This window comes from Myxocyprinus asiaticus, chromosome 11 (assembly GCF_019703515.2).
Source record: "Myxocyprinus asiaticus isolate MX2 ecotype Aquarium Trade chromosome 11, UBuf_Myxa_2, whole genome shotgun sequence".
In the NCBI taxonomy this organism is placed as follows: Eukaryota; Metazoa; Chordata; class Actinopteri; order Cypriniformes; family Catostomidae; genus Myxocyprinus; species Myxocyprinus asiaticus.
In genome coordinates this window covers 31,383,486-31,402,248 of record NC_059354.1, presented here as the reverse complement: position 1 = coordinate 31,402,248, position 18,763 = coordinate 31,383,486, and the positions used below count along the sequence as shown (strand labels likewise).

Genomic DNA, 18,763 nt, shown 5'->3' with positions numbered 1-18,763 from the left:
CTGTGGCAGAGAAGGTAACAGAGAGGAAGAATCAACCAAGTGGACAAACGGGTAACTTCTCAGACATATACATAACTTGTAACTAGGAAACAGACCAGTTCTAGTAAATTAATGTAACAACAAGCTGGCAACCTAGAATGTATTGTTCTTAGTTGTTTTTGCATTATACCATATATTTGAAGTGATAAATTAGAAAATTAGTAGGTATTAGTAGTATTAAAAACCAGAAATATTAGTGCCAGAAATTTCTTTATCAGTCAGAGGCTAAAAGCTTTTGGCAAGGAGCCTTTTGAGAACGTTATTATTACTCATAAACAGGGTTGGGGAGTAACGGAATACATGTAACAGGATTATGTATTTAAAATACAAAATATAAGTAACTGTATTCCACTACAGTAACAATTTAAATAATTGGTAATTAGAGTACAGTTACATTCAAAAAGTATTTTGATGACTGAAGAGATTACTTTGCATTTTATTGTCATTTGTTTCATTTAATATTTAGTTCTTTCAGATGGAAAACATTTATACATATAAATGATGCGATCCAAAACACTTTTTTATGATGTGTTACATTCATACGAGCAGACAGAGAAGTAAGTTTGAAGTTTGGAGCAGAAGAATAAACCTTGTGTAAATTGTCAGCTATACGCTAAGCTAAAACGCTATTTCTAGCCATTTTACATGCACGTTACTAGGCACGATCATATATTTTTATCAAGAAAATTCACGTTGGATCATAATTTCTTTTTTTCTATTAAGACCTTTGACATTAGGGCAAAAATCTTATTCTTGATTATAATTTTTTTTATTGTTTTCCTGTAAAAATATCTAAAAATCCTTAAAACAAGATCAATTTGATTTATCATGTTTTAGAAACAACACTGCATAAGATATTTAGGTTTTTCAGAGAATGTATTTTTAACTTGTGTATTTTGTCTTACTGCACTGGCAGAGTTTTTATAGTCAAAACAAGTGAAAAAATCTACCAGTGCTGAAGAAGTAATCCAAAGTATTTAGAATATGTTACTGACCTTGAGTAATCTAACGGAATACGTTACAAATTACATTTTACAGCATGTGTTCTGTAATCTGTAGTGGAATACATTTCAAAAGTAACCCTCCCAACCCTGCTCATAAATAAGAAACAAATAAAATAACCTTGATCTAACATCTGTATTCAGACTGAAAAAAGAGCAAAAATCACCTGTTAATGTATTCCACGCTATATGAGACTTATGTAAGACTGCCTCTGTATGTCAGCAAGATCCCAGCCAAGGGACCAACAGATACTGTCACGGCCAGCACTTACAAATGAGGCGGCCACTAGGAACCAGGGTAATGATGCTCCAGTTTTATTTCTCCTAAGTGTGCTGTTTGTCACCTGTCCGTATTAACCACATAAATCCAAAGTTTGTTCCAAAGCTGGATTGCCACCAATCATCATCACCATTTCCAAATGTCATCATGCTGGGCATTGCCATCACCACCTCACAAACCCATCACTGCCCCACAATCGTCTATAAACCAGCTCTCAAATCACACCATGCCATGCATTCACTACTTCATCCATATTTCCCACTGTCTTGATGCTATGCACACCATTTCTTCACCTTCACTTCTAGATCTGTTGTCTTATGTGTCTGGAGAGCTGATGCTCTTTTCTGAGGGTTCCCAGACTCATCCTCATTCAGTTAGTCAGCAAATCTATTGCCATAGCCTTTAATCACGTTCTCTTTCCCATAGCTGACTGTGTTTGTGTTTATCTAGGCAGAGATATCTTCCACAACTCTTCTTCTTTTTCCCACCCCTTGGCACGCAATGTGACACAAAGTCTGAGGCCTCATGCTCGTGTCCCTCCAAATCTCCCTACAAAGGCTGTCAAGCCGCCCCTTGTGTATCGAAACTCCACCCTCAACAGGAAAAGGGGTATAAAAACCTGGCAGTCTTCTCATACAAACACAAATACTAATTTCATTCAAGTGGGGTCACTAAACTGTCAAGCATTCCTGTCATGCATCCAATGATCAATCCATTCATTCATTCTGTCATTTTGTCTGTCTGTCTGTCTGTCTGTCTGTCTGTCTGAATTTTTAAATCTGTACTGTAGTAACCAAGTACAAATTAATAAGTGGAGTTTTGTCATGTCTCTTGGATCTTCACATGTGGTTTGGATAGATGTGTGTTTTGGCTATTGATTTGAAATGGATTTACCTGTAATAGCCTTTTTTTTCTTTTGTGACAGTGCCCAGTGGTGAGCATCATATAGGTCTTTTGGGGCCCAAAACTCCGAAGGGACCCAGAAAGCATCTGGGTAAATTAATCTCACCTTTAATGAGAGACTTTGCATTCTCAAACTATCTGCTGTTGTTGGTTTGTATGAAATATAAACAGACATTTATTGTAATTGTTACTGAAAATCGTTCTCTAAGTCTGTTGCCGGACTCACAGTGCTGTTATTGCTAGCTGCCCTTGCTGTCCAAAATTTGCAATGGTTTTTATTTTAATCTCAATATTTTAAGATACTTGCAACTCCTTCATGGATTTAGATGTCAATTTTGTATGTTACCTTTATGTTATGTTTTATTTTATATGGTGGTTGCATTTTCACACGTCTATCTCAGTCCATGTGATGTTTGATTCAAAGATAATAATTCAAAGTTGTACACCTGGTATTATTTTCTTTTCTTGAGTTTATAGGGCAACTTTGTGGTCCCTGTCCCACAAAACTGTGAACGCAATTGTACTTAGTTCTTGCATGCAGTGTTAACATGATGTTTGAGACAGATATCCCTGTTTGGTAGAAAACATCTCCTGTGCAGAGAACGATTCCCTCACAGCTGGATTTCATGATAATTCTAGGCCAAGGAAAATATTTATGTGCTGTTCATGTCATAATGGATTTTCAGCGCTTATGGTTCTTTGGAAAAGCATGACAAATCAGCCATTGATAAAACCTGGCCAACCACTAATGAAAACCTAGTACCCTCTCTCTCATTTTCTCTCTCTCACTTTCTCCAACACACTCTCCCAATCAAAGATTACATTCAAACTGAACAATGGAGAGCCAAATCCTTCTGTCATTACCCAATTGCTCATCCCATCCATCTAATATGACTTTTATGAAAAAGGTCTACTGCCCTTAAAACATTTGGCAGACATATGATTACTTGAAGAAAGACTAATACGAAATTGATCTCCATCTAACTTTTCTTGAAAAATAAATATGTGGATAAATGGCGCCGCAGATGGCCGCCTCGATGTGGAGCTCTCCAATTCTTTTGTAGTTTTTGTTTGTTTGTCCAGTGTTTAGTAATTGTTTTCCAATCAGTTTTACTAGGGACAAACTGCTGAACATTTGGCAGCACATACCAGACAATCTTTTCCTGGTTTTTGACTATTCAGAATTTTGCTGGACATTTTATTTGGAGGTGCAACTGTAAGCACGATATGAGATGCAGATGAGGGAAGCGAGCCAGCGCGCTGGTCAAGCTCCGACAGCACGGCTTTCAAACAGCGCTACCAAGTATTCATCTAGTGAATCTCCATTCTCTCCCTAACAAAATGGATGAACTACATCTCTTCACCCATACAAACAAGGACTTTTCAAACTCTGCTTCCTTGTGCTTCACAGAAACCTAGCTGAGTGAAGCCATTCCAGACAGCGCATTACATCTGCCAGGCTTTCATCTGTTCAGAGCGGATCGCATTGTGGAGTTAACGGGGAAAACGAGAGGCGGTGGAAAATGCTTTTACATCAATGAAAGTTGGTATACAGATGTAACAAAGTTAAAGATGTGCTGTCCTAATTTGGAAGCACTTTTTATTAACTGTAAGCCTTTGTGGAAATGTCCTTAGTTCGGGGCAATGGAGGAGTCAGGATACAATGAAGCAGGTTCAAGGTTAGCTCTTTAATTTTCAGTTTTTCACACACACGACAGTAACCGTCGTTATAAACATAAAGGTAATAAAAATGTAGCACACTCTCAGGCACTCTGACTGTTGTGCTTTCTGGTCATTCTCTCCCCTCTCTGATGCTCTGGCGTGCCTTTTAAGTCTCCCTCCACCATCACTATACTGAGAGACAGGTGTTAGATATAATTATGAACCAGGTGACGAGCCTTACCGCTCTCTCTCTCCCGCAGACCAACACATGACCACGCCCCCCATGCCACATGCCCCCATCACTGACTCAGGCCAGGGCAACATCCGGCCTGCCTACTCCACCCCCCCATTTCTGGAGAGAAAGTCAGCCACAACCATCTGCGCGCCCAGTCTGTGGACCACCTTGAATTTAAAGGGCTGGAAAGCCAGATACCAATGGGTGATCCATGCGTTAGTATCCTTCATGCGGTGGAGCCACTGCAGAGGAGCGTGATCAGAACAGAGGGCGAAGGCTCACCCCAGCAGGTAATAACGGACTGTCAGAACAGCCCACTTAATCGCAAGACAATCCTTCTCGATGGTACTATATTTTGTCTCCCTGAAGGAGAGCTTGCGACTAATAAATAGCACTGGCCGTTCCTCCCCTCCCACCTCCTGGGAGAGCACTGTGCCCAGCCCCCTGTCAGATGCATCAGTCTGCAAAATAAAGAGGAGAGAGAAATCAGGTGCATGTAAAAGGGTCCCCCCACACAGTGCAAACTTTACCTTAAGGAAGACCTGTTGGCACGACTCTGTCCTCTGGATCAGATCAGGAGCCCCCTTTTTAGTAAGGTCCATCAGCGGGCTGGTGATATCAGAATAACTAGGCACAAACCTTTGGTAGTAGCCAGCCAGCCCCAAAAACTGCCTTACCCCCTTTTTGATCTTGGGCGCCGGGCAGGCTGCAATCACTGCGGTTTTGTCAACCTGTGGATGCACCTGCACATGACCCAAGTGGAACCCCAGATACCTGACTTCCACCTGCCCAATTGCGCACTTCTTCGGGTTGGCCGTGAGTCCCGCCTGTCTCAGCGCTCTCAGGACCACCCTCAGATGTTGCATATGCTGCTGCCAATCATTACTGTAAATGATGATGTCATCTTGATATGCGATGGCATATGCTGTGTGCGGTCTGAGGTCCTTGTCCATAAGGCACTGAAATGTGGCTGGGGCTCCAAACAAACCGAACGGAAGCCCCAGTCACGGTTTGGAAACGGTGTGGGAAAAGGTGTCTTTTCTCGGGACATTGGCGTTAAAGGGATCTGCCAACAACCCTTCGTTAAGTCCAGCGTCGAGTAAAATTGAGCCGCGCCCAACCGATCGAGTAACTCATCAATTCGCGGCATTGGATAAGCGTCAAATTTGGACACCGCGTTCACTTTCCAGTAGTCAACACAGAAGCGGACCAAGCTGTCTCTCTTCGGTACCAAAACTACCGGGCTGGCCCAATCGCTGTGTGACTCTTGTATTACGCCCATTTAAGCATTGCCCCTAATTCTTCCTGAACAATCTTTTTCTTGTGTTCAGGAAAACGATAGGGGCGGCTACGAATCACCACCCCCGGGGTGGTCTCAGTATGGTGCTCTATGAGGTTCGTGCGACGGGGTAGGGGTGAAAACACGTCCGCAAACTCCACTTGCAACCTGGCAATATCTGTAAGCTGCGACAGCGAGAGGTGGTCTCTGCAAGGGACCGGGGTGAATGAACTTGATTTGGGGAATAACTCCGGCCCGAGTTCCGCCCTCTCCGGAACTACCGTCGCCAAGGCTACAGGTACTGCCTCCCTCCATGATTTGAGGAGGTTGAGGTGGTAGGTTTGACGTGCCCCTCTCCTATCTGTTCGCCCAACCTCATAATCGAGATCTCCTACTCGTCGTATGACCTCAAAGGGTCCTTGCCACTTGGCGAGTAATTTGTAGCTCGAGGTGGGCAGCAATACAAGCACTTTATCTCCCTGTGCAAATTCCCGTAGTCGAGTGCCCCTGTCGTACAGTCAGCATTGACATTCTTGCGCTTGGAGCAAATTCTCCTGTGTTACCTGCCCCAAAGTGTGGAGTTTTACTCTAAGGTCAAGAATGTATTGAATTTGATTTTTACTATTCGAAGGTCCTTCCTCCCAAGCTTCCCGTATGACGTCAAGCACGCTGCGCGGCCGGTGCCCATACAGTAGCTCAAACGGGGAAAACCCGGTGGAGGCTTGCGGGACCTCTCGTACTGCAAACAGCAGGGGTTCGAGCCACTTATCCCAGTTTTTAGCATCTTCGTGTACGAACTTACAAATCATGTTTTTTAAGGTCTTATTTAATTGTTTGACCAACCCGTCGGTTTGTGGGTGATAAACGTTGGTGCGAATCGACTTAATGCCTAATAATTCGTATAGTTCTCGTAGTGTACGTGACATGAATGTTGTGTCTTGATCAGTGAGGATTTCCTTTGGAATCCCCATTCGGGAGATAATTTTGAAGAGTGCCTCCGCAACACTACATGCTGAGATGTTGTGCAGGGGCACTGCTTCTGGATATCGCATTGCATAGTCCACCAGAACTAATACAAAGTGATGTCCGCGTGAAGTCCGTTCTAATGGCCCGACGAGATCCATGCCAATTCTCTCGAAGGGGATCTTGATCAACGGCAATGTGCGCAATGGCACTTTTGGGGTGGCTGGTGGATTTACCAACTGACATTCATGACATGCCGCACACCACTTGCGAACGTTCCCGTGAATGCCCGGCCAAAAGAAACGGGCCATTATATGTTCAAAGTCTTTAAGTGACCTAAGTGGCCAGCCATTGGATTATAGTGAGCCGCCTGGAAGAGTGTTTCCCGATGGCCCTTTGGTACTAACAGCTGAGTTGTATTCTCTTTGGTTTGAGTGTCCTGCGTCACTCGATACAACCGCTCTTTAATAATAGAAAAGTACGGGTATGTGAGCGCAACACCAGGCTGGAGCTGTTGACCATCAATTACCTTCACTTGGTCGAAGGCATGCTTGAGGGACTCAAGAGGGAAATCCCTCTCAGGGAAGCCCCTGAGAACGGGAATTTCCTTGTCTGCATCATCCTGACGTGGAGCCGACGTTGACGGCCCTGGCACCGCCTCACCAGCCATAGTATCACATCACACCCCACCCCCCTACTTTACAGAACCCATCCACACATTTTACCTCCAATTGGTTCCCAGAATTAGTGGATGGGTGAGGCGGGAATTAACCACGGCCTTGACTCTATGCCTTTTTCCCCTGAATCGTATCTCAATGGTAACCACCAGATACCTGTGGATGTCACCATGCACACACCTCGCCCTCACCAGTTTATTTTTATCCAATGCCCCACCTTGCACCAAGCTTTAGTGGATCGAGGTTTGAGAACAACTTGTATCCACCAAAGCTTGATGTGTATCTTCTTTTATTCTTACCGGTATCCGATACGCCCCTGCCTGATTGGGGACAGCCTGTGGAGTGTCGGGGATCTGGACCAGTGTCCCCACCTCCATTACTGGACACCACTCCTGGCTGTATCCGGTTTCCCCGCAGCTCTAGCAGACCGGCCCAGGTCTTCCTTCCACACTCATGGGGGTGGTCTCACCAACCTGGAGGGGATAGCAGAGGGAGACAGGGGAGGTAGGAGAGACAGAGAAGGGGAAGGGTCCTCTGGACCGGGGGTGGGGCTCCCCACCTCCGAGGAGCCGGAACTGGGCGGGAGTGAGGGGAACGGGGGGAGGGGAGGGAACATGAGTCACAGGGGGTGGAGAGAGAGAGAAGAGAGAGAAGAGAGAGAAGCTGCTTCGCCGCCTCCTGGGAACGTCGCCATGTAGTCCTCTGCCAGCTGGACGGCTTCCTCCAACGACGCCGGTCAGTGGCACTGGACCCACTCGGACATGCATCAGGGGAGTTGGGAGACAAACTGCTCCAGTACCACCAGATCGACCACTTCCACGACGCCGCAGGTTCCCCCCACCAGCAGCCATTTCCGGCAGGCATCATGGAGCAGCTGCGCAAAAGCGAACGGGCGGCCATCCTTCCCGAAGCGCAAGGAGCGGAAGAGCTGCCGACTCTGCTCTGGGGTCCGACCAACCCATTGCTGGATGGCCTTCCTCAGGTGATTGTAATCCAGGAGGCTGGTGGCGGGGAGTTGTTGTGCTGACAGCTGCGCCTCCCCGGAGGGCAGGGGCAACAGGCGGACCGCCCACTGATCAGGAGGCCACCTCCAAACCTCCGTGGTTTTCTCAAAGAGGTCGAGGATCCGGATCATCGTTTGGCCCCATTTTTGTAAGGGCCACCGGTGGGACAGGCTCCGAGGAGGTCTCAGTGCCAGCCCCCTCCCTGGCGATCAGGATCCGGAGCACCTTCCAGTCCTCCGCTTGTGCCTGGAGCAGGACTTAGAAGTGTTGTTCCTGCTCCCGGCGTACCTCCATGAGGGCATGGTGTTGTGACTGCTGGATTCTGGTGAGGGCCTTGAAGACTCTGGCCAGCGGTGAGGACTCCATAACAGCATTCTCCTCCAAAGCCGGGTTCTCGGCACCACTGTGGAAATGTCCTTAGTTCGGGGCAATGGAGGAGTCAGGAGACAACAAAGCAGGTTCAAGGTTAGCTCTTTAATTTTCAGTTTTTCACACACGACAGTAACTGTCGTTATAAACATAAAGGTAATAAAAATGTAGCACACTCTCAGGCACTCTGACTGTTGTGCTTTCTGGTCATTCTCTCCCCTCTCTGATGCTCTGGCGTGCCTTTTAAGTCTCCCTCCGCCATCACTATACTGAGAGACAGGTATTAGAGATAATTATGAACCAGGTGACGAGCTTTACCGCTCTCTCTCTCCCGCAGACCGACACATGACCATGCCCCCCATGCCACAGCCTTTCTATTTGCAGCTGGAGTTTTCCTCGTTTATTCTGGTGAGTGTTTATATTCCTCCACACGCGTGTGTGAATGCAGCTCTGCAACAGCTGGCTGATCAAATCACAGACACGGAACAACAACTCCCGGGCTCACTTGTTATTATTCTCTGTCCGTGAACTGCCAAAATACAGACAGCACATTACATGCCCCACCAGGGACAGAAATATACTGGACCACTGCTACACAACATTAAAATATGCATATCGCTCTATCTCTATAGCAGCTTTGGGACTCTCTGATCACTGTCTTGTTCATCTTCTTTCGATCAACAGGCAGAAACTAAAATCAGCTAAACCTGTAGTAAGGACTGTAAAATTATGGACCAATGAAGCAGAGATGTAACTACAAGCCTGCTTTGACTGCACTGATTGGAGTGCTTTTGAAGCTGCAGACACCAATCTGGACGAGCTCAAAGATACTGTGACATCATATATCAGTTTCTGTGAGGATATGTGGATTCCTACTAGGACTTATTTAACGTTCAACAATGACAAACCATGGTTTACAGGAAAACTCAGATAGCTTCGTCATGCCAAAGAGGATGCTTACAGAAGCGGGGATAAAATCTTGTATAATCAGGCCAAAAACACACTGACTAAAAGAAGCTACTCTGAGAGGCTGAAAACAGGTTTTCAGCTAACAACCCTGCATCAGTGTGGAGAGGCCTGAAAGACATTACTAACTTCAAGACACCATCTCCTAACACTGTAGGAACCAACAACTGGCTGACGACTTTAATGTGTTTTACTGTAGATTTGAAAAGCCCAGTCTCACACCCCACACCCACACTGACCTTCACTTCACACAAACACCAACACCTCCTGCAATCCCCTCCTAATCCAGTTCTACTCAACAGTCATTGAGTCTGTCCTCTGCACTTCAATAACTGTCTGGTTTGGTTCAGCTATGAAATCAGAGATTAGAAGACTACAAAGGACAGTTCAGACTGCTGAGCAGATTATTGGTTGCCCCTTGCCCTCCCTTCAAGAACTTCCAGATTGAGGAAAAGGGCTGGTAAAATCACTCTGGACCCCACTCACCAAACACTACCTTTTTGAACTGTTGCCTTCTGGCCAACGCTACAGATCAATGAGCACCAGAACCGTCAGGCACAAGAACAGTTTTTTCCCTCAGGCTATCCATCTAATGAAGAGTTAAAACTATACTATAATTACGTGCAATACACAGCCTAGTCAGTTATATTATTTAACATATCCTGCATTACATTTCCTTGCACTGTATATAACAGATTTGTATTTGTACATACTATATGTATATTTTTGTCTTATTGTGTATTTCTATATATACTGTACTGTTCACTATGTACTATGTTCTATTCACTTTTTATTTTTAATTTTTAATTTTATTTATTTACTTTTTGATTATCTCTGTCTAGTTATTGTATTGTTTGTGCACTGGAAGCTTCTGTCACCAGAAAAAAAAATCATTGTATGTGGAAGCATACTTAGCAATAAAGCTCTTTCTGATTCTGAAATATGGAAAATTGTATATTGGAATAATGGGCCATTAGAGAGACACAATGTTGGAAATAATAACGTTTTGGGATTGATTCATTGATGTGGTTTGGTCAATATAGTTCTGTACTTCTGTTCTTAGTGAGTCTCCAGCATTATAGCCATGTTGTTCTGCACTCTATCAAAGCATCGGTCCCTCAGAGTTCTTCTTGGAGAGCTTGTAGTCCTGAGAGTCTAGCCAGCATTAAATCATCCCATTTGGCTCACACATTTGACTGTGTGGACATTGGCCTGACTACATGCAGTGTTTTCTAATTCCAACCATGTGAATATTAGACAGAACATACTTTACTTTCACTTCTAAATGAAATTTGGCCTGGGATACTATTGATCATGTGAATTAGCTCCTTGTTTAGGCTGCTATGATTTTAAAAGTGGATATCAGCAGGCTACAGCAGATAGCTGTCTCAGCCATGGAGTAATTTTGTTTGTGGTTTAATGTTTTTATGTTGTGTTCAAAATACATGTCTCACTGACCACTTCTTCCATTAGGATCTGTTTACATGCTTAACCAAAAACTCAATTTTTCAGGATCTCCTACTAATCTGCCCTCCTTTTTTATAGTGAAGACGAAGCTGAATCAGGCCTCAGAGACTAAAGAAAAAGGTGAGGACACTGTCAGATTAAGATTCTGGAACAGTTTTGTTAGGCTTGTAAAGAAACGTTTGTGACTGCAAACACCATTTAACACTGACCATTTAGTGTGCATGACCATTTAATGTGTAATGACCAACAATGACCAATTAATGTGCATGTTTCCAAGGCCAATTAATGAGACCTTTTTCCTGTTATCCTTTAGAAAAGGTTATTGATCTGAAGCAGGTGGACCCAGTGCCACTTCTGAAACCTCTAGCTCCTCCCACTTCTGAACAAACAGCCAGTCGAGAGTCTACACCAACAACACCACCACAATCTGCTTTTGATGGTATGCTCCAATGTGATTTCTATAATTTGTAGGGTTCTTTAACAGAGAACTATGGTGAAGACAACACATGGATGGTGAAATGGAGTGTTTTTATTATTTTATTTATATTTTATTTTATTATTGGAAAGATGCAAGAGGATGTGTTGCGAATGAGAGGTTTACTGTGCCCAACAGATTTGGAGTCTTCAACTTTTGCTCTTGGTTTTGAACTCTCAAGACCATATAAACAAGGCCTTGGTCTGGGCCTCCTAATGTTGTGTCTTGGTCTGGATCTGGGTTATGGCTTGTGGTCTCAGACAAGACTGCTATCTATTTCCAGTGTAATAAAGGTGATAATTACCTCAACCACTAGTTGGTGTGCAGTATATGTTCATTAAACTGATAATTCACAGTAATTCAATTCTGAAAAGCATTCACCACAGCGAGTAACATGAATGCTGCAATAAATTCAACATTTAATTTATTTCTGTTCTTTAAAATGGAAAGCTGGGTTATTTGACTGAAAAGTCTGGATCTGTGTCTTAGGCTTAGATATTGGTGTGGCTCTGGGCCTTGAGGGTCATATTTTTGTCTTGGTCTGGGTCTTTGGGGGTTTAGTCTTGAGGTCTTGACTCCAATTCTAGTGCCCAGTGAAACTACTGAAAAAACACAGCCACACGTGTTAATATTTCGGTCTTGATATTCCTCAATCTCTGGTGTATCATGTCTGTCTTTGAATCTTAGGGAGTCATTTTGAGACTGGTGATAACTCCTCTATGTTCAGCCATCATCCCGCATCTGAGTTGGATGCAATGGGCAAGAAACGTTTCGTAGGTATGAATGTGTGCCAAAACCACTATCATACTGCCACAGGACAAAAAAACAAAAAAACAAAAACAAAAATTGAATCATTAACTCTGACCTGAATGGACAGAGGTTCATTTATTGCATTCATTTATTGAATATTGCAATTCACAGTGTTTTAAAAATGAGTATTGGACCTCTAATTGGCTGTACTCTATTTGCAGCACCTCATGTGATCTATAAAACCGACAAACGTCCGGAAGAGCCCTGCTCCGTTACTCACTCGCTCAGCTTCTTTCCTGATGAGGAGGTGGGATACTTGAATGTCACTGGCCCACCCAAGACCCCTCCCACCAACCTTACTGTGGTTACAGTGGAGGGATGTCCCTCTTTCGTCATCCTTGATTGGGAAAAATCAGACAACGAGACAACAGGTTGATGAAGCATTTAATTACTGTCTTACTGACGCTAACTTTCCTAAGTTGGATTTAAAACGATATGTCTTATAGTTAAAGGCATAGTTCACCATAAAATTTAAATTCTGTTATCATTTACATACCCTCATGTTGTTTTTAAACCCATTTGACTTTCTTCCACTGAAATCATTCTCATTCATTGAAAGCAAACAGTGACCAAAAATGACAAATAAGAATAATAAAAGTTTAATAAAAGTAGACCATAAGTCTTCAAAAGACATATGACAGCTTTGTGTGAGGAACTGACCAAAATGTAAGTTATTCGCTTAAAATCTTACCCTCCACCGTAGCTCTTAGATCTAATTTTCACTTGCACATATTCGAACTGGGAACATCAAAATGCATCAAGCCATTCAATTGTGTATAGCAAAGAGCAGCTTATCCATTCTGCAAAACATCTCCTTTTGTGTTCCAGTGAAGAAAGAAAGTAATTTGGGATTGGAATGACAAAATATCATAGGGATCTTGCACAAAATGCTTGGAGCTCTTTAAAACTCCATTGTTAATTTTATTTATCTCATTTTTGTCTAACTCATGAGATAAATTAAATTTGAGGAAGAATTCCATTGAGGAAGAAATTTAAAGGTTAATAACTGAGAGTTTTTTCACATGAAAGCCTAGTTAATTGTTTTTAAATAAATAACATGTAATGAGCATGTAATATATATACATGAAGTAATATACATTTATTTAAATATGGTATACACTGTTGACTGACTGTGTTGTTTTGTGGTCACAATAGAATATGAGGTTGTTTCCTCCACCAAAGGTCCACATGGAGAGGAGGTGTTCATCCTGACAACAAATCAAACACATACAGCTGTGGAGAACCTGAAACCGGAAAGCAGGTATGAACACACATGCACGCACGCATGCACACGCACACAAATGTGTCTATCATGGTGAGGACCTCTCATTGACTACAATAGTTCTTAAATTATACTGATTATAATTACAACACACCATAATGATAACCTTACTCCCTAAAACTATCTCTTAAACCTTTTGGCATTTGTCTGTGTGATATCTATAATTCGGTCCTTTTATTAAGCTGTTTCATTGTGGGTACCACAAGGTATCTCCCCATAATATATATACATGTATATACAGTATATATTTATATACACCGATCAGCCACAACATTAAAACCACCTGACTAATATTGTGTAGGTCCCCCTCGTGCTGCCAAAACAACGCCAACCTGCATTTCAGAATAGCATTCTGAGATGCTATTCTTCTCACCACAGTTGTACAGAGCGGTTATCTGTGTGTGAAAATTCCAGGAGATCAGCAGTTACAGAAATACTCAAACCAGCCCATCTGGCACCAACAATCATGCCATGGTCCAAATCACTGAGATCACATTTTTTCCCCATTCTGATGGTTGATGTGAACATTAACTGAAGCTCCAGAACATTATCTGCATGATTTTATGCACTGCACTGCTACTTCACGATTGGCTGATTAGATAATCGCATGGATGATTGTTGGTGCCAGATGGGCTAGTTTGAGTATTTCTGTAACTGCTGATCTCCTGGGATTTTCACACAAAACAGTCCCTAGAATTTATTCAGAATGGTGCCAAAAACAAAAAACATCCAGTGTGTGGCAGTTCTGCAGACGGAAATGCCTTGTTGATGAGAGAGGTCAACAAAGAATGACCAGACTGGTTCGAACTGACAAAGTCTACGGTAACTCAGATAACTGCTCTGTACAATTGTGGTGAGAAGAATATCATCTCATAATGCTATTCTGAGTTGCGGGTTGGCGCTGTTTTGGCGGCACAAGGGGGACCTACACAATATTAGGCAGGTGGTTTAAATGTTGTGGCTGATCGGTGTATGTTTTATAAGACCTTAAACAAGAAGACACACCCAAGAATTGCTGTTTTATTGTCTCTGAGTGTGGTTGACTATTCAGCATAATATTGAGTTCAATCAGTTGACTGCAACTCTCTTACAGTTATGAATTCAAAGTGACACCCAAGAACGAGCTTGGTTCAGGGCCAGCCAGTGATCTAGTCAGTTTCAGTACAGAGTCGGGTAAGTGGATGAGAAATGTTAATGTTTAATGTTGTTTGTAGTGTTTAAATCTGTCCATTCACTCTTCTTTATTAACACATGGTGTGTTCAGAATAGGTCACAGAGTCTCAGCCAAAAAGTCCTGAGGTCAAACCAGACTCTTCTGAGGTCATCGTGAAATCATCTAGCTCATTCATGCCAGGGATTCTGAGCTCTCATTGTTCCATGTGTTATGTGGCCAATTGTATAAATAAGACAAACTTTAGTTTTGCTTTTATTTTATTTGAGCTTTTATTTTTATTTCACGTAAGGAATGGTCAGTTATTCCACTTATACCACAGTTACCACATATACAGTATATTTCAGTATATCTCAACATTTTATTTTCTTTGGTCTCTGAAATTCTTGTGTGTACTAAAATAATTTGATTGTGCCACAAAAAAAAAAAAAGAAAAAAAAAAAGAAAGAAAGAAAGAAAAAAAAATAGTTCACCCCAAAAAGAAAATTCTGTCATCATTTATGCACCCTGTTGTTCCAATCCTGTTGGAAACCTGGAAATAATCATTCTTGTTATTCTTGTAAATGTTATTAATTTTTCAGAAATGTTATTGCTGTTGCGAAAACATTGAACTATTTAAAGAAACTGGAATAAAGTCAGACAGGCCAAGGTAACTGAAGAACTAGTGATCAAGCTCACAAGTCTGCAAAAATGTCAATGAACTGTTCATGAAATGTCTATGTATAATTAACACATAACGTGCCTAATGTTAAACTAATAGTTCCAGGATGTTTTTGTGTCCACTGCAGTCAACCAGGTAAAACTGCAAAACAGCGGCCTAGTAGAGCTGCCAAGTAATAATAAAAACCATGAGGATACCGTGCACAAGCTCTGGAAAATTATACATCATGATAGCTATGACAACCCAAGGGAATTTCTTGGCATTTTAGAATTTAACATTGTTAGAAATGACTCCAAAAACACTCTGTTTTTCTATGTCCAGGCCTTAAGTGGATTTCTCCACCTGAAAATCATATGGTCTGACATATATTTGAGGGATACCTGTAGTTATCCTCTATGAAAGCTACATTAAAAAAAAAGTAAGGTTATTAAAAATTAATTAAAGAAATAATGTGCAATTTTTGCAAAAGTATGACAAACTATTATAATGACAGTTGCTAAAATAGTTTCACAGTAGATCAGAAGTCACTCCCTATGGGGTTTATTGCTCTTGGCAATAAACTCCATGAAATCGTTTGATGAATTAAATTTTCTGTGTTAATGTCACATACTTCAACAGTGCATCTTGAATTGTTAGGATTTATTATGAATTTATTAATTAATCAAGTTTAAACAACATGATAGCAAGCGCACTGAGATAATGCAGCTGCGCAAAAACAACGCTCTGGAGTGACACTTGAGTGAGCAGAGTCATTCCATTTTACAGATACATCTTACTTAGATTCCTCCATCCTTATTTTCTTTCCTTGCACCCTTTCCTCGCATCCTAAGAGGGAGGAGCTAGAAAGCGAGGAAAGGATGCAAGGAAAAGAGGATGCACAGTTTTAGAAATGAAAAGCACCCCGTGTATTTTCTTTTGAAACAGGAAGTTTCAGTGTTGAAACAGGAATTGGGACATACTGTAAGTGTTGATTTAAAAACAAAACAAAACAAAACCATGATTTGCTACTTGCTATTGCAAATCGGTTGAAGGTGGCACTAGGGGAATGGGACATTCACATGCTATAGAGCAGGGGTTCTCAATGGGGTGGTACAGCCCCCCCCCAGGGGGCATTCAAAGGATGCCAGGGGGTGCTGAATGCAAATTAGTAGAGAGGGGGGCATTAGGATACAAATAGGGGGCGTTTATCAGTCTATAATCTATAATAATCAAATCTATCATCAAGTTCCTCTTTGCATTAAAACGTTTATCTAGACTTGGAGTATATCAGTTGGTTCTCAATTATACGGATTTGTACACATTTGTACTATGGTTCATCTGATTTTGAAGTCTAGCGACGCATCTGAAGTATCTGGTTTAGCAGCGTCAAATACACAGGTGGAGGCACAACCTCGGCTAATGCACCTGTATGACTCTGTAGATGGATATGGCTCAATGGACAGAGCAGCGCGAGCACAAAGCTCTTAAACTCGCAGCTCGGAAACCATTTGAATTCGGCACAGAATTCAGGGGTAAGGGAATGAAGTAGGGGGGCTGTTCATCAAAAAAAGGTTGAGAATCACTGCTATAGCGTATTTTACTGGACAAACATTTGTACACCCCTGCAAACAAAATGATTTACCAATATTTTTGGTTCATTTTCTTAAAAGAGAAATGCTGTGAATTTCAAATCCATGTATCTGCTAAAGTTTTAGTTTGTCTTGCATATAGAGGGTCTTAAAGCTATCAGACATGGACTAAAAGCCACAGTACTTAGATTTAGATTCCATGGGAAACAACATATATGTCAGATTGACAGAATGCAATTACTGTCTGTAATGTTAGAGTGACATCATGTTTTTCTCTGTATTGCAGCGGATCCTCGTGTGAGTGAGATCCCCACAGGTAAGTGCCCTATAAATCTCAAACATACAATATTAAAAGTGCTAAGAAACAATTTGCATATCTAAAATGTAAACGTGTATCTAATCTCTAAATGGCTCTTGAAGGTAAAACTGCCATCTGGTCATCATTTCCGTTCAAGGCAGACTCGTATTCCGAGTGCAATGGGAGGCAGTTCATAAAGCGAACCTGGTACCGCAAATTTGTGGGTATCCAGTTATGCAACTCTCTTAGATACAAGATCTACCTGAGTGACTCTCTCACTGGTCAGTATCTTTACCAATTATCAGACTCAGACAAGTCATTTATACACCAACTTCCACAACATCACTCAATTACCTTTGCCTTGTTATATTTTCTCTGTCTCTAGGGAAGTTCTACAATATAGGAGATCAGACAGGCTATGGGGAGGACCACTGTCAATTTGTTGACTCGTACCTGGACGGACGAACCGGGGGTTCTCTTCCACCAGAACAGTTACCACCCAAACAAGGTTTCTAGTAACAACATTTACAAACATAACCACAACATACATACTGTATCACACTTGTGTTCTGTTTACACCTGGTATTAAAGGGTGAGTTCACCCAAAAATGAAAATTCTCTCATCATTTACTCACCCTCATGATATCCCAGATGTGTATGACTTTCTTTCTTTCTTTCTTTATTTCTCTGAAGAAAAATAGAAAAATATCTTAGCTTAGTAGATCCTTAAAATGCAAGTGGATGGTGATCTGACTTTTGAAGCTCCAAAAAGAAGAGACAGTCAGCATAAACGTCATCCATATGACTCCAGCAGTTAATGTCTTCACGATAGCTTTTTGTGTGAAAAAGATCAATATGTAAGTACTTTTTTAACTCTAAATCATTGCTTCTGGTCAGCAGCGGTATGTGCGTGTGATGTTACCGCATTGGCATGTGAAACACGTGAGAACTGAGGCACACATGGAAGAGCAGCGCTGTTTACCAGTGAGGAGGAGGAATGCTGTACAGAAGCTTTGTTGGTTTTGGTTTAGATCTGTATTTGTATGTTTCTTTACTGACAATGGTGCATTTGTGTGCTCATCCTGGATATCTCAACTGACAGAAGAACATAAGATTACGTCCGTAACATGGCAACGCGAATACGTCACATAAGAGACTGCGTGAACTCCACCCTCTAATGAAGCTTACTGGAAGCGATGGATTGTAGTTAAAAAAGTGCTTAAATATTGATCATTTTTCGCTTCAAAAGTGATCATATTGCTTTAAAAGACGTATCAATGACGTTTATGTTGACTGTCTGAGATATTAGAGCTTCAAAAGAGAAATCTCCATTCACTTGCATTTTAAGGACCTACAAAGATATTTTTCTATTTTTCTTCAAATGTGTTCTGGTGAAGAACGAAAGTCATACACACCTGGGATATCATGAGGGTGAGTAAATAATGAGAGAATTTTTATTTTTAGGTGAACTATCCCTTTAAGATCCATCTTGGGTGATCCAACTGGTCATCCAATTAGTCAGGCGAAACATATTACTGTTAATACACCTGGTAGTAAAATCTGTCTGCTGTGACCACTTGGGAAAGGTCTCTGATTTCATGACTGCATGCCTCAATCACTAAATAACAGTGTTACTGTATATTGATGAAGTGC

General features: G+C 41.9%; 1 protein-coding gene across 3 annotated transcripts in view; it reads left to right on the top strand.

Moving 5' to 3' along the window:
- Nucleotides 1-18,763, top strand: part of LOC127448144 (target of Nesh-SH3-like) — a 36,339-nt gene that overhangs the window by 13,469 nt on the left and 4,107 nt on the right. Inside the window, exons 9-19 of one of the 3 annotated variants that reach the window (XM_051710464.1) lie at nt 1,771-1,929; nt 2,246-2,314; nt 10,924-10,965; nt 11,159-11,284; nt 12,008-12,097; nt 12,292-12,501; nt 13,286-13,391; nt 14,506-14,585; nt 17,099-17,128; nt 17,233-17,391; nt 17,496-17,618. In XM_051710464.1, coding sequence (XP_051566424.1) covers nt 1,771-1,929; nt 2,246-2,314; nt 10,924-10,965; nt 11,159-11,284; nt 12,008-12,097; nt 12,292-12,501; nt 13,286-13,391; nt 14,506-14,585; nt 17,099-17,128; nt 17,233-17,391; nt 17,496-17,618 — 1,194 coding nt within the window. Of the gene's footprint in view, nt 1-1,770; nt 1,930-2,245; nt 2,315-10,923; nt 10,966-11,158; nt 11,285-12,007; nt 12,098-12,291; nt 12,502-13,285; nt 13,392-14,505; nt 14,586-14,676; nt 15,431-17,098; nt 17,129-17,232; nt 17,392-17,495; nt 17,619-18,763 lie in introns of those variants that run through there. The other 2 variants (XM_051710462.1, XM_051710463.1) reach the window with 2 other exon arrangements.